This window comes from Peromyscus eremicus, chromosome 3 (assembly GCF_949786415.1).
Source record: "Peromyscus eremicus chromosome 3, PerEre_H2_v1, whole genome shotgun sequence".
NCBI lineage: Eukaryota > Metazoa > Chordata > Mammalia > Rodentia > Cricetidae > Peromyscus > Peromyscus eremicus.
The window spans coordinates 62,213,797-62,227,573 of NC_081418.1; the positions used below are offsets into that span (position 1 = coordinate 62,213,797).

The 13,777-nt window shown below is 47.2% G+C and overlaps 1 protein-coding gene across 2 annotated transcripts in view; it reads left to right on the plus strand.

The window, feature by feature from the left end:
- Dpp6 (dipeptidyl peptidase like 6) overlaps positions 1-13,777 on the plus strand; it is a 656,578-nt gene that overhangs the window by 580,014 nt on the left and 62,787 nt on the right. For both annotated transcript variants that reach the window (XM_059257772.1, XM_059257773.1), the window contains exons 11-12: positions 1,884-2,007; positions 3,601-3,639. In XM_059257772.1, coding sequence (XP_059113755.1) covers positions 1,884-2,007; positions 3,601-3,639 — 163 coding nt within the window. The remainder of the gene's footprint in view (positions 1-1,883; positions 2,008-3,600; positions 3,640-13,777) is intronic.

Consider the following 13,777-nt stretch of genomic DNA (forward strand, 5'->3'; position numbering starts at 1 on the left):
GGAAGTCAGGGCAGGAACTCAGGCAGGAGTATGGAGGCGGGAACTGAAGCAGGGGCCATGGAGGAGTACTCCGTACTGGCCTGCTCCTTGTGGCTTGCTCAGTCTGCTTTTTTTTTTTTTTTTTTTTTGGTTTTTCGAGACAGGGTTTCTCTGTGTAGCTTTGTGCCTTTCCTGGAACTCACTTGGTAGCCCAGGCTGGCCTCGAACTCACAGAGATCCACCTGGCTCTGCCTCCCGAGTGCTGGGATTAAAGGCATGCGCCACCACCGCCCGGCTCAGTCTGCTTTCTTACAGCACCCAGAACCACCAACCTGTAGGTGACACCTTTCACAGTGATCTGGGCCCTTCCACATCAATTATCAATCAATAAAATGTACCACAAGTTTGCCTGAAGGCCAGTCTGGTAGGGGCATTTCCTCAATTTTCTCATGCCTCATCGAGAGGCTATGAGACACAGGAGCACACCTCTGGGGTATGTAGCTAGAAGGACATGCTGCCTCTCACAGCGGGTGTCAGGACAGGGGACATGGGAGGGTACAAAACCTGTAGACACTGTGCCCAGATCCACTGGGCCTGCAGGCTGGGGAGCAGATGGCATGAACAGAAGTGGCCTTGTTTTAGAAATCTCAGAACACAGAAGGTTAAAATCATGCGAGTTGCTTGTGTCTAGAAATGCCTCCTGTTTGAATGTAGATGTGATGTATTCCTTACCCACAAGGCCTTCAGAGGTTCCCAGGACTGTGTGGGGCAGTTCCAGGGCCACTCTCACCCCTACCCAGTGAGCCAGACCTTCTGTTTGGAGGCTGTGTGCTCGACCTGTGTATCAGTTCAGTGACTGAAAACTGATCAGCAGGTAGACTTGGGGAATGAGCAACAATCAGCCGTTGGGTTTCCTGGTTAAGGGAGGCCTGGCTCCAAGTGCCCACTTATTCAAGCCTTTCTGCCGCTTCCAGTTCACCAGGGGTGCCTGGTGAGTGTGCCACTGTTGCCTGTGACAAGAGATCTGGTAAGAACACCGAGTGTTCATCCTCAACAGCAGATCTCATTGTAGAGGACAGGCAGGCGGCTGAACATGTTAGTGGCTTCTAGAACATTCTAGGAAGTCACCTGAGGATACCTATTTGGGGCACTTACTTTCTTGACATTTTCTTCTTCCTTTTTGATGAAAAGTGGGGCACCCCAGCTTTGGAGAGTCCTGAGCGATAGAATTCGTCAGCACAAGCCTCCCACCCCACCCCACCCCCAATATTAACATCAGGCCACTCTGAGCATGGTGCTATTTTCAGGTTTGGGTAAAATCCAGCATGTGACATCAAACCAAGTTCACCGAAGCCCAGGGCCAGAGCCATTGTCCTTAACCCTGGCTACCTTTTCCTTAAAGAGTGAAGAAAAGAACCGAACCCTCAATAGCCCAGCCTCAGAGCCTCTGAAGCTTAACCCTCGGAGGATCCCCTGTACTGCCTCACTCAAGGGCCCTGCTCCCTCACTCTCAGTACTCACCCCTGCCTCTCTGCCAGGTCCTTCTTCGCCCCACCTACCCAATGCATCAGCTTGTGTAGAGTTGTGCCTTTGGTGGGCCTGTGATGTGAAATTGAAGTCAGTAGAGCCCCAGCGAGAGCATAGGACACCCCCCTCAAAACTGGTGGGGCGCTCCAGTGTCCCCATCTTCGGTTTCAGGGCCCCGCTGGTGAGGGCAGGTGCTGAGGGTTAACTGACCACCCTGACACTCAGCTTTCCATAAGGAGCTTGGACCCACATGTGTTCTTGGATGACCCCGTTTCAGAACCCCACACCTACACTCACCGGCTGCTGTATCCAGAAGTGGAGTGTGACCAGATCCTGGTGTCCATTGCCCCTGCTCACACTCTTGTTTGTGTTTTCAGGGAGTATTACATCACCATGGTGAAGTGGGCCACCAGCACCAAGGTTGCTGTGACCTGGCTGAACCGGGCCCAGAACGTGTCCATCCTGACCCTCTGTGATGCCACCACAGGTGTCTGCACTAAGGTACGGGGACAGAGGAGGGGGTGGAGGAGTGGCCACAGCATGGAAGGCACTATCCAATCACTTGGAGCCCCTTGGGCTGGAGAAATGAGAAACCCTGCTGAACCCTGTCATTGATGCTATGTCCAGCCTCTGGTTTGGTGCCACCTGGTGGACAAGTCAGATATTGCTACAAAATCCCTGGGCATATCAGAGCAGCAGCCTTGGGGGTCCTCACAGGCAAGGGTCTGTTTCCCTTCACACTGGCCACTGCTGTGCTAGGAACACTACTCTCCTCATTCTCTGTTTCTCAAAGGAGGAGGGGACAGGCCCAAGACTTGACCCAGCTACAAGTACTCAGCCCAAGCATACCCTCCCCTGTCCAACACCCCAGAGTCAGGTGCCCTAGCTCAGGTAAGGCAGGTCCAGGCAGACCAGCAGTATGTCTAGGACAAAAGGCAGCCCAGGGCACCTTTACCTCCTGGCCAGGGCAGCAGACTGTCCTCCCTGTTGCTGAGCCATAGCCCTAAGAAAGTCACCTCACATTGAATTTAAAAGACCAAGTGAGACTCCAGGCAGATCTCCCAGAAACGGTTTTGACCCTACGTTTCTATTTTTCTAGCAAGAAACACCAGTCTTTTGTAGGTTCACTTAGACCTATGGGTTCTATCAGGCAGCTCTCAGCACACTGCCGAGGGGCGGGGGCGTCTCTAGGAGGTCACAGTGAGCTGTCCCTGCCTCTGACACCTACCTCATTGGGTTGATGTTTCCTCTGGGTGGTTCTGATGGGCTTGCTAGAGGAGAAGGTGAGTGAGGCAGGGATCAGGGCTGGACATCTGTGCTGAATTCCACATCTTCTGTGCCTGTCCTGATATGCCCACCATGAATAAGGAGTGGCCACTCCCAGTGCCACAGGCGGTGCAGACCAAGCACCACGCTGGTGGCCCCTCAGGTGACAGCAACTGAGAAGAGCAGTCATCTGGTGCTTGGGCATGATGGGTTTGTATGTCTTTGCACACAGTTCTGGAGAGCAACTTTCATACATGCTATGACCCCTTTTACCTGGCTTTGTTTCCCATGATTGTTTCTTGGAACTGTAAACTGGAATTTTGATTCACAGTGTCCACTAGCACGCACGTGCACGCGCACACACATACACACACACACACACACACACACACACACACACACACACACACCAGTTCCAAACAGTGCAGCACCTGAGGCTTGCCCTAAAGGGATACCCTGACCAGTGGTGATAGCCATGTAGAAACACACCCAGCTAGTGTGGCTGCCAAATGGGCACAGGCTGGCCAATGGTGACCAGTGACCACCAAGTATTAAAAATGCCATCAGCTTCCGCAGGGCTGCTCACTGCTGTGGATTGCCCTGCTTGTTAAGGACAGTGGCATTCTTCTTGCCCAAGGACACTTGTGCTAGCATATGAGCCACAGTATGGGACGAAGAGAAGAACAGGGATTACCTCTCCACTGAGAGGCCCCCGTGGCCACTCTGTGTGAGTGAGCACAGTTACCATGTAGATGAAATTAAATCATTCTCTGTACAGTGCATGCAAACAAACAGAAGTCCCTTTCTAATGCTCCAATTCCGTTTCAGAAACACGAGGATGAAAGCGAAGCTTGGCTCCACAGACAGGTAACTCCACACGCCAGTCCCCATGTTCCCATCACCCCGACCCCCTAGCCCAGTGGTTCTCAACCTTCCTAATGCTGTGACCCTTTAATACAGTTCCTTGTTGTTGTTGGTGATTCCCAACCATATAATTATTTTCATTGCTATTCTATAACTGTAATTTTGCTATTATAAATCATAATGTAATTATCTGTGTTTTCCCGTGCTCTTAGAGTACATCTGTGAAAGGGTCATTCGACCCCCTAAAGGGGTTGTGACCCACAGGTTGAGAACCACTACCCTAACCCTTCACAGGGATGGGTACCATGGTTTTCATGTATGGGAGTCGCTTGGGAATCCCCACCTGGGATCATCCAAGTATGTATGCTGTTGTGATTGGGGCAGTGTGTGTTCTCCTGGGATACTTGGCAGACAGTGCTGTAGAAGCCAAGTTCCCTAGGTGGTAGTTTGGAAGTCATTGCCCATCAGGACAGTGATGGGAAGGATCTCAGCTCCCATTCAGATGATGTAGTTGGCGAGCTCAAAATAGTGAGCCCAGAAAATTGCCCAGATGTGGTCTGCAATGGAAGGCAGGTAAAAATGTAGTTGGTACTCCCATTTATTCATAGGCATGGTTTTATAGATCTCTCAGTGAGAAGTCTCCTTAGAAACTTGACCCCAGAATCATCCCTGGGATTTTTTCCACATCCATAACTCAGAAAGGCACCTCAGAGCAGGTTCTGGAGGCTGGAGACTAAAAGAAGTTAGGGGTTTGAGGTATGGCTTGCTGGTACCGCACTTACGCAATGTGTGAGCCTGAGACTCTTGGTCCCCAGCACTGAAAAGCAGAAATCAGTCAAACGGGGTCAGCAGGGGCTGGTGGGTAAAATGTATACTGCCCTTGGCGAGAACGGAGTTCATACCACAGCCCCAAAGCCGAGTGGCTCAAAACTGCCTGTAACTCAGCTCAGTGGTCAGACACCCTCTTCCGACCTCCAAGAGCCCTCACACTCTTATGCACATACACACAAATACACATAATTTTTAATTAAAATAAATCCTTAAAAATAAGAGATACCGGAGAAGCCTAGGCAAACCACCCTGTGATACATTTTTTTTGAAATAACATACCCAGAGAGTGACCCCTAGCGCCAGTAATTCCTCTTGATTCTTTTGTCTCATGCCTCACTCTTGCATTAGAAAGAATGGACAACATTCAGAGAACTTCTTATTTAGTCCACCAGAGGCAATAAAGATATCTTCAAATCCTGTTAGAAAAATCAAAGCAGATTTGAATCCAAAGAATCATTGCAGAGAAGGCTAGGGATGTAGCTCAGTGATAGAGCCCTTGCTTACCATGTACAAAGCCCCAGGCTCCATTCACAACAAAGACTATAAAGGAATTATGACTAAGGAACACAGGTGTGTGTTTTTATTGACATGTAGAGTCCATTTGTTGAAAATCCAATTGTCAGCAATGGCTCCTGTGTTGGTTCCTTTCCTGTGGCTGTGATAAAACACAAGGCCCAAAACCAACCTCCAAGTGAAAGAGTTTATTTTGGTTTATGATTACAGAGGGCTGAGGGCCCGTCATGGCGGGAGGCAGGACAGCAAGGGGGAGACATGTGGCAGGGACAGGAAGCTGAGAGCACATCTTCAAGCACAGACACAAAGCAGAGGAAGCAAACTGGAAGTGGGGGGAGGCTATGAACTTTCAAGGCCCGCCCCCAGTGACGTACTTCCCCCAGCTGCACCACCTCCCCAAACACCACCTCCAACAGAGGACCACCTGCTCAGACACTTAAGCCTCAATGGGGCATTTGTCATCCAAACCTCCGCAGCACCCAGGCGTACCCTGGAACTCTGATGACCACACATCTTTTGTTACTTATCAGAGTAAGAGCCTTGCAAATGCACAGTTACTTCCAGACATACCTTTTCTCAGCTCAAGGCCAATCTTATCCAAAAGAGGAATGGCTCAGTGGAGTCACTTTATTCCCCTCTTTCCAAGTTTGGATACCAAGTCCAAGCCAGGAGGTTATCAAGAGAGAAGACTCAGGCACCCCAAGATACAAGCATGCCCAGAGTTCTTCATCCCACCTGGACTATGAGTATCTAAAGTGTTATTTACATGCTCATCTTATACCAGGTAAAATGCCAAATAGGAAAAATATAATCATTCTTAAATCTCTCATCTATATTATTGTCTATGTTAAACTGCTACTTAATTGCATCCAGTACCATGCTAGACTCTGTAAGTTTTAAAAATTATTACCGTCAAAGACATATATGATAAGTCCACAACTAACATGAAACTCAACTGTGACAAATGAGAAAGCCTTCCTGTTGTGTGACACTGTTCCTGGGGAGATAAACATCTACTCACCCCAGATAGGGAACCAGTGCCAGACCAAAGTAAGGATGCCACCCAAGTCCAACTTGGTAAACCAAGGAGCTTCTGTGGTCTTACTCACAAGTTAGTGGGTGAGGGGATGCTCAGAAGAACAAAACTGATTCAAAGACAGCTGCTTCAACAAAAGCCCACCCCAGCATGAATGACAGATCACAAAAGCTGGAAACCTGGAGCTCACTGTGCAACCTACAGACATCTCAACAGCTTGGAGATTGCCTTTTCCAGGTAATTCAGTTGGCCTGAGTCACTCCTAATTGGCTTGGCCATTCTTATAGCTGCTATATTCTTGAGAAAGGCAGGACTGAGTAACCCTGGTCAGCTTCAGGGACTTCCTGAAACTATTGAGTTGTTTATTTCCTGAGTGTCCCTGAGGGATGAAATGTTTCACCTCCCCTTAGATTCACCTCTCTTTTTTTTTTAAAGATTTATTTATTTATTTATTTATTTATTTATTTATTTATTTATTTATTTATTTATTATGTATACCGTGTTCTGCCTGCATGACAGAAGAGGGCGCCAGATCTCATTACAGATGGCTGTGAACCACCATGTGGTTGCTGGGAATTAAACTCATGACCTCTGGAAGAACAGCCAGTGCTCTTAACCGCTGAGCCATCTCTCCAGCCCTCACCTCTCTTTTATCATCTGTATATTAATGAGCTTCCTTCCATGACAGAAGGTTTTCATCGTGGAGGAAACTGCTACAGAAAACGTCTGTAGCAGAAACATGAGGTGCAAAGCAAGGTTTACCCACTCTCGTGGCTTCTATTCATCATGGAACTGAGAGTCCCAGGCAGAATAACTAGACAAGAAAGAGCAATGAAAGGTGTCCACAACGAAAGGAAGGAATTAAATTCTCCCTGTTTTCAAAAAGGAGAATATTAAATTGTTTCTATTTTCAGATGGCACAATCTTATGTGCAGTAAATCCTAAAGATTTCACACATACACACACACACATATATATATGTATATATGTGTGTATATTTATACATATATATTAGAATAAAGACAGTAAATGTACAGGGTACATAATCAATGTATAAAAATCAGTAACATTTCTTCAGCAGGATTTCCTGAACTCAGCCTAATGTTTGGCTGTGGGTCTCTGCATCTGTTTCTACTAGCTGCTGGATGAAACCTCTCTGATGACTATTAGGCTAGGCACCAATCTATGAGCATAGCAGAATACCATTAGGCATCATTACATTGACTTTTTTTTCTCCAGTAGTGTTTGATTCTATCCTAAATCACTGGGCCATCCAGCCTCTGGGTCCTGGCACTGCAGACATTGTCGGGTGTGGGCTCACTTCTCTGGCATGGGTCTCAGGCTGGACCAGTCATTGGTTGGCCACTCCCACAATCTCTGTGCCACTCTTAACCCATGACATCCCATAGGCAGAACAGATCATGGGTCCAATGTTCTGTGGCTGGATTGGTGTCCTAATCCCTCCACTGGAAGTCTTGCCTGATCACAGGAGATGACCAGTTCTGTGAATTCTGCTGAAGAAAGAAAGGAAGGATGGTAGGAACTAGTGGGGTGAAGGAAACCACAAGAAAATTCACAAAATTAACTAACTTGGGCTCATAGGACTAAACTAACAACCAGGGAGCATGCATGGGACTGACCTAGGCCCTCTGCACATATGTGACAATTGTGTCATTTGGTCTTCTTGAAGGACTCCTAACAGTGGGAGAAGGAACTACCTCTGACTCTTTTACTGGCTTTTGGGACCCTCTTTGGGTCATTTGAGACATAAATGACCAACAGATACATGAAAAATACTTGACATCACTAAGAGAAACACAGGTTGAAATCACAAAGTGAAATAACCTTACAGCTGATAGAATATTATCAAAAAAGACAAAAGATGTGTATTAGAGAGAATACGGAAATACAGGGAACCTTGACACACTATTGGCAAGAATGTAGTTCAGGAAAGTCTCTGTGGAAGACATCATGGAGGTTCCTCAAACATCCCATTACTGGGTGTATATCCAAAGGAAACGAAATAAGAATACTGAAATTACTCCTGTGTCACTGCATCACAGTTACAACAGCCAAGACGACCTGATTGTCCAGCAAGAGACAGAAGGCAAAGAAGACATGAGATGTAAGAAGGAAACATTGATGAAGCTAGAGGATACTATGATAAGTGGCAGAAGCCAGGCACAGAAGGATGAACACTACATGCATCAGTTATTCATCTTGTTGCTGCATAAAATACCTGACCGATAAACTCAAGGAAGGAAGAGTTTATTTAGGCTCAGGGTTTGAAGTGATACAATCCACCATGTGAGGGAGTCATGGCAGCAGGAGGGCAGCTGGTCACATGACTGTATCCACAGTCAGGAAGCACAGAGATGAATGCCGGTACTCAGTGGGCTTCCTCCTTTCTCTCTCTCTATTCAGTCTGAGAACCCAGGCCACAGATGGTGTCACTCATAGAGAGTCTTCCAACAGTTAATCTTGCTGGGAAACACCTCACACAGACCCCAAGTTGCACCTCACCAATGTTCTAGGTGGTTCTTAACCCAGTAAAGTTGGCAATCAAACTAACCACCATTAACTGCATGTTCTCATTCAAAGGACAGAATAGGTGGTTATTGGGAATGGATGATGCTGGGGGAATGTTGGCTGGTGTCAGTTTGTTTTCAGGAAAAATCAGCTCAGGCAATTCTAATGCACAGCCTGGTTCAATCATTAAAGTGCTGTATTCTTTACATTTACACAGGGCTAGAGAGATGGCTCAGTGGTTAAGAGCGCTGGTTGCTCTAGCAGAGGACCCAGGTTTGATTCCCAGCACCCACATGGCAGCTCACCAGTCATCTGTAACTCCAGTTCCAGGGCATCTGATGTCCTCTTCTGGCCTCCGAGGGCTTCTGCATGCCCATGGTGCACATAGACTCAAACAGTCTCATGAACACATACACATAAATTTAAAGAAAATAAGATTTATTAGTAGATTCTAAGTTGTACTTGAAATTAAAAAGTTGTATGTATCCATTAACTCCATTTGGTCATTCTTCAATGCATATATATTTCAAAATAATATTTTTATTTGATAAATATAAATGTTGTCAATTAAAATATTTTAGCTATAAAGACATGAATCAGCTACTCTCCTTCAGCATATGTTGTATGTGGAATGTATCAGGATATTGATCCTTTTATCAAGGTTGAGTAATACTCCGTTACATGGATATACCACAAGTGCCTGTTGAAGGAGTCCCAACTTTGGCAGCTGTGGCTGGTACTACTGAGGCCATAATGCTGAGTGAGAAGAGCAGACACAAAAGGCCCCCTGTGGTATGCTTCTGCTCATAAAACATCCAGAATAAGTGCAACCACAGAGGCAGAAAGGTGGCCAGTGGTTGTCAGCATGGTGGTGGAGGGTGTTTTGGTTGGGAGGGAAGGGAGACAGATTCAGAACTAGAGGAGGCAGCCGTATGATGTCATGAATGGGCTAAATGCTAGGATTGCTCAGTTTTGTTAAATGCTCGACTCATGAATTTCACCTCAATAGATTTTTTGGAAATGAAACAATGAGAGCATAGCATTGTTCCCATCTAGATGAGATTGCTCATAAATCCCAGGCATGGGAGTGAACTAGGCTCAGAAGCTGTGTTTTGGTGTTCTGCCTCTGACAAGGGGCAGGGGGGGGGATGGGGGGGGCCTGGAGCAAGCACAGAGAAATTACACAGGCCAGGTTTGAAATGAAGTAAGAACAGGCTCCCAAAAAGCCCTGCTAGAAGTATGTTGGGGACAGGGGACAGTTCAGTGTCCTTGCACTCTACCCCAAGGGACTTCCCCTGAGCAGCTACTTCCTATCTGGTCTCACTCCAGTCCCTGGATGGACACACTGCCTTGTCTGGGGATGGATCCTCCAGCTGTCCTCCACTGTCTTCCTCTTCAACATCACAGAGTGGCTACAGAGCCAACACCAGCTGCATTTTCCTATATTTTCTGACTGAACATCTCACCACGTGGGAGAAAGCCACCAGCTCAGACATGGAGTGTGAAAGTTGCACTCCCAAACAGCACTCAGGAAACCAGGCCCTTTCCCAGCAGCCTGAATACGGAGGAATAGTGGCATTAAATTAGTTATTTTTACTGTTTCAAAATGCAAATTTCTAATTCACCAAGCAAGTAGCTGATATTTGAGGAAGCAATCACTTTAAATGTGTGAGAAACTAGAGCTAGAGAAGGTGGCTGCACAGAGCCATGGATGCACTAAAGGCCCATCTTGTTAAGTGTTTTATTAAAGCACCGCGTTCTCTACAGGAGCACTTGTCTCTGAGACACTGTGTGGCTCCTTCAGGCAGCCCATCCATTCGCACTGGATAGGTGTGTTCCATCCTGGGCTGCCATGGCAAGCCACAGTGAGGCTGACCATCTACACATCATGATCTGGAACCCTATGGGTTGGCCAGGGATGCTGTGACAAGCCATGGTGAGGCTGACTACCTACGTACCACGGTCTGAGACTCTATAAGGGGGTCATACTACGTAAGCTCCAGAGAAATTCAATTTCAAATAGCTTCCCAGTGCATCGTTTTTCCCTAAAGGGATTCATGGACACTATTTTTGAAATTGATCTGCATCCTTCTGCATCCTTTGTGGTGCTATGGTGTTGCAGGGCACCATAGGAGCCTATGTAAGACTGGGCTGCCATCAGCTGCCAGGAAGCCACGGGCCACCCCTTCAGGATCATGAGCATTTCTCATCAGAGGCCACAGGAATGACTTAGGGAGATACACTGAGGCCACACTCCATGGCCCATCCACCTTCTGTGTGTTACAACAGCTTGCTGCACACATCCCAGATGGCCCTGTAGACCCAGGGGGATCCTGTCTGCTCCAGTGGACAGTTTCCCCACTGTGGTGCTAGCAGGGTGGCTGGCCTGCAGCAATGCTACCAGCCTCGGGTTATCATGGCCATCTGCATGCCCAGACCTCATCCCCTGCTCTTCTCTCTCCATCTCCTTCCTGGAGCCTCACAAGGGACCCCACAGAGAACCCCAGAAGCCAAAAAGAATGGGTCATAGGCATGCATATGGCTAGCAAGGGCCCTCCCCTCTAAGAATATGCTAGAGAAATAGTAAATTTCTCCTGGCCACATGCATGCCCATCACTGCTGCCAGACTGGCAAGTTGGCCCTGGTGCAGATCCATGACGGCCCTCCAGCCCCAGCACACTTGGGTGTTGAACTCAGAACTGCAGCCTGGCTGAAGCTAGTCTTGTGGGTGAGTTTCTGGCTGTCTTACATATTTAGCCAGATATTTGGTTTTATGATTTCAAACTTTGGGCTAGAAAGTCAGAGGACAGGAGCAATGGAAGAGACTGGCAGAAGCCACACAGAGACTGCACTCCTGGAAGGCTGGCTGTGGAGTTGGGCCAGTCGGCAGCTGAGCAAGGAAACCAGAATCCCCTAACATCAAACAAGAGGCAGAACTGGTATTAAGATCCCAGTGCTCACTTCAAAAAAGCTGTGCACTTTGCCACTAAAAGTTTATTTACTGGACTGGGGAGGTAGCTCAGCCAGTAAAGGGCTTGCCATGTAAGCATGGAGAACTGAGTTCAACCCCCATAATCCATAAAAAAAAAACATAAGGCATGTGGGACAAGCTTGTGCTATGGGATGTCTTTCTGTATGCTGTGAATATGTGTTGTTCCCATTGGCTAATAAATAAAGCTGCATTGATCTATGGCAGGGGAGGATGGAGCCTGGCAGGAAAATCCAAGAGAGATAGTAAGAGGAGAAAGGAGAGTTGGAGGAGACACCAGCCCGCCATTCAAGGAGCAACATGTAATGTAATGGGACATAGATAAAACCATGGAACATGTTACATAGATTAATAGTAATGGGTTGAGTTAAGTTATACAATCTGGCTAGCAAGAAGCCATGGGCCATACAGTTTGTGATTAATATTAAGCCTCTGAGTAATTATTTCATAAGTGGCTCTGGGACTGCAGGGGCCAGGTGGGACTGAAGAAACTTCCGGCTACAAGCTTGCAATCCCGACACTGGGAAGGTGAAGACAGGAGGATCCTTAGGATTCACTGGCCATTCAGCCTGGCCAAATCAGCACATCCCAGGCCAGTGAGAGACCCTATCATAGAACACAGGGTGGACAGTGTCCTGAGGGAAAACAGCCAAGATTGGCATCTGGTCTCCAATGTACACACACACACACACACACACACACACACACACACACACACACACACGTTTACTACATGAGCAAGTTTCCAAAGACTGGCAGATGCCTTCCTCGGCACATTCTGAAAGGTCCTGGAAAGCAGTGGACCAATGACCTCAGAAGCTGAGGCCTCTTCAATATGGGTACAATGCTTCTGTCCAGAATTAATCATATTACTTTTAATCTTTGTCCAAAGTGCAAACATTTCCCCCAGAAAACTAGGGGACTATTGCCTCGTCCATCCCATGGTTGGCAAACAGAAGTCCATCTAAAAAGCCAAATTAACTGCTGATCTTTTCCACTCCCTCTCCTGTTAAATACCACACTCCCAACTCTAAATAGAAAAATCAATATTTGCAGATTAAAGGTTTCATTTTATTGCAAATATTCATGAAGATTAAATGTCATTTTAATCACATGTTAGTTCATTTCTCCGAGCACATCGTGTTTGCATGTGTTCCTTCACTGTGGGGAAATGAGTTTTTCCTGGGCCAGCTGCGTTTTGTTTACTGTTTGCTCTCATCCCTGCATTATCAGGCAGCCTCTTGAATCACAATATAGATACACCTTAGCCATAATTGGAGGAGCCAGCTAGTTGGCGTTTACTAATGGGAACCTCCAGACTCTGATTTCAGAGTGTGGCAGAGATGCTCCTGTACCAAAATCACTCTCTGCCCATCGGTGGCCACTTCCCCCTAGAGCAGGCTACGAGCTGCAAGTACCTGCCTGCTCAGCTGTTGGGGTGCCAGGAATAGAGCACAGTAACAGGATACCCCTCGGGTTTTATATCCAGTTGGTAGCCCTGCCCCCAGGATTGATTTCAGAGAGAAGTGACTGTTGTTCAGATGGATGCACCATCTAGTACTTACCTCTTTGGGATGTCCCTAGTGAGAGCTGGGCCCATAAGGGCTCTTTCTGCTGTCTGCATTTTAAAATAGATACAATTGGTCCATTTGACTACCTCCTCAATGGGTGAATCAGTGTGAGAGATTTTATTAAGGAAAACAATAGACGACAGGACTAGAAGAGGGAAAAGTGCAGTCTGTGACTATTCTCCCCAGTTGCCTTTGGGCTGGTGTATGATAAAAGTCAGTACAGCAGCTTTGCATGCTCACAGCTTTCACAGCAGCTCTTGAAGTCCAATGTGTCCCCAGGCCTAGTTCCCACTCCTGAGGTGTGTTTGATGTGTGCACAAGCCCATTTCTTCACTGATCTTTGCACACTGGACGTAACTGCCCTTTGGATGTGTATTTGCAACTGTGTGTGTGTGTGTGTGTGTGTGTGTGTGTGTGTGTGTGTGTGTGCAGGGTACATGTACATGTTTGTGTAGTATGCACAAACATGTATGTGTATGTGTATGTGGAGGCCAGATGTTGACATCAGGTGTCTTCCTCAGATGCTCTCAATCTTATTTTTTAAGATAGGCTCCCTCCCTGAACCTGGAGCTGACCAAGTACATTAGGCTGACTGGCCAATAAACTCAAGGGATCCACCTGTCTCTGCTCCACAACACTAGGGTTATAGACCCTTGCTGCAACTCCTTGCTT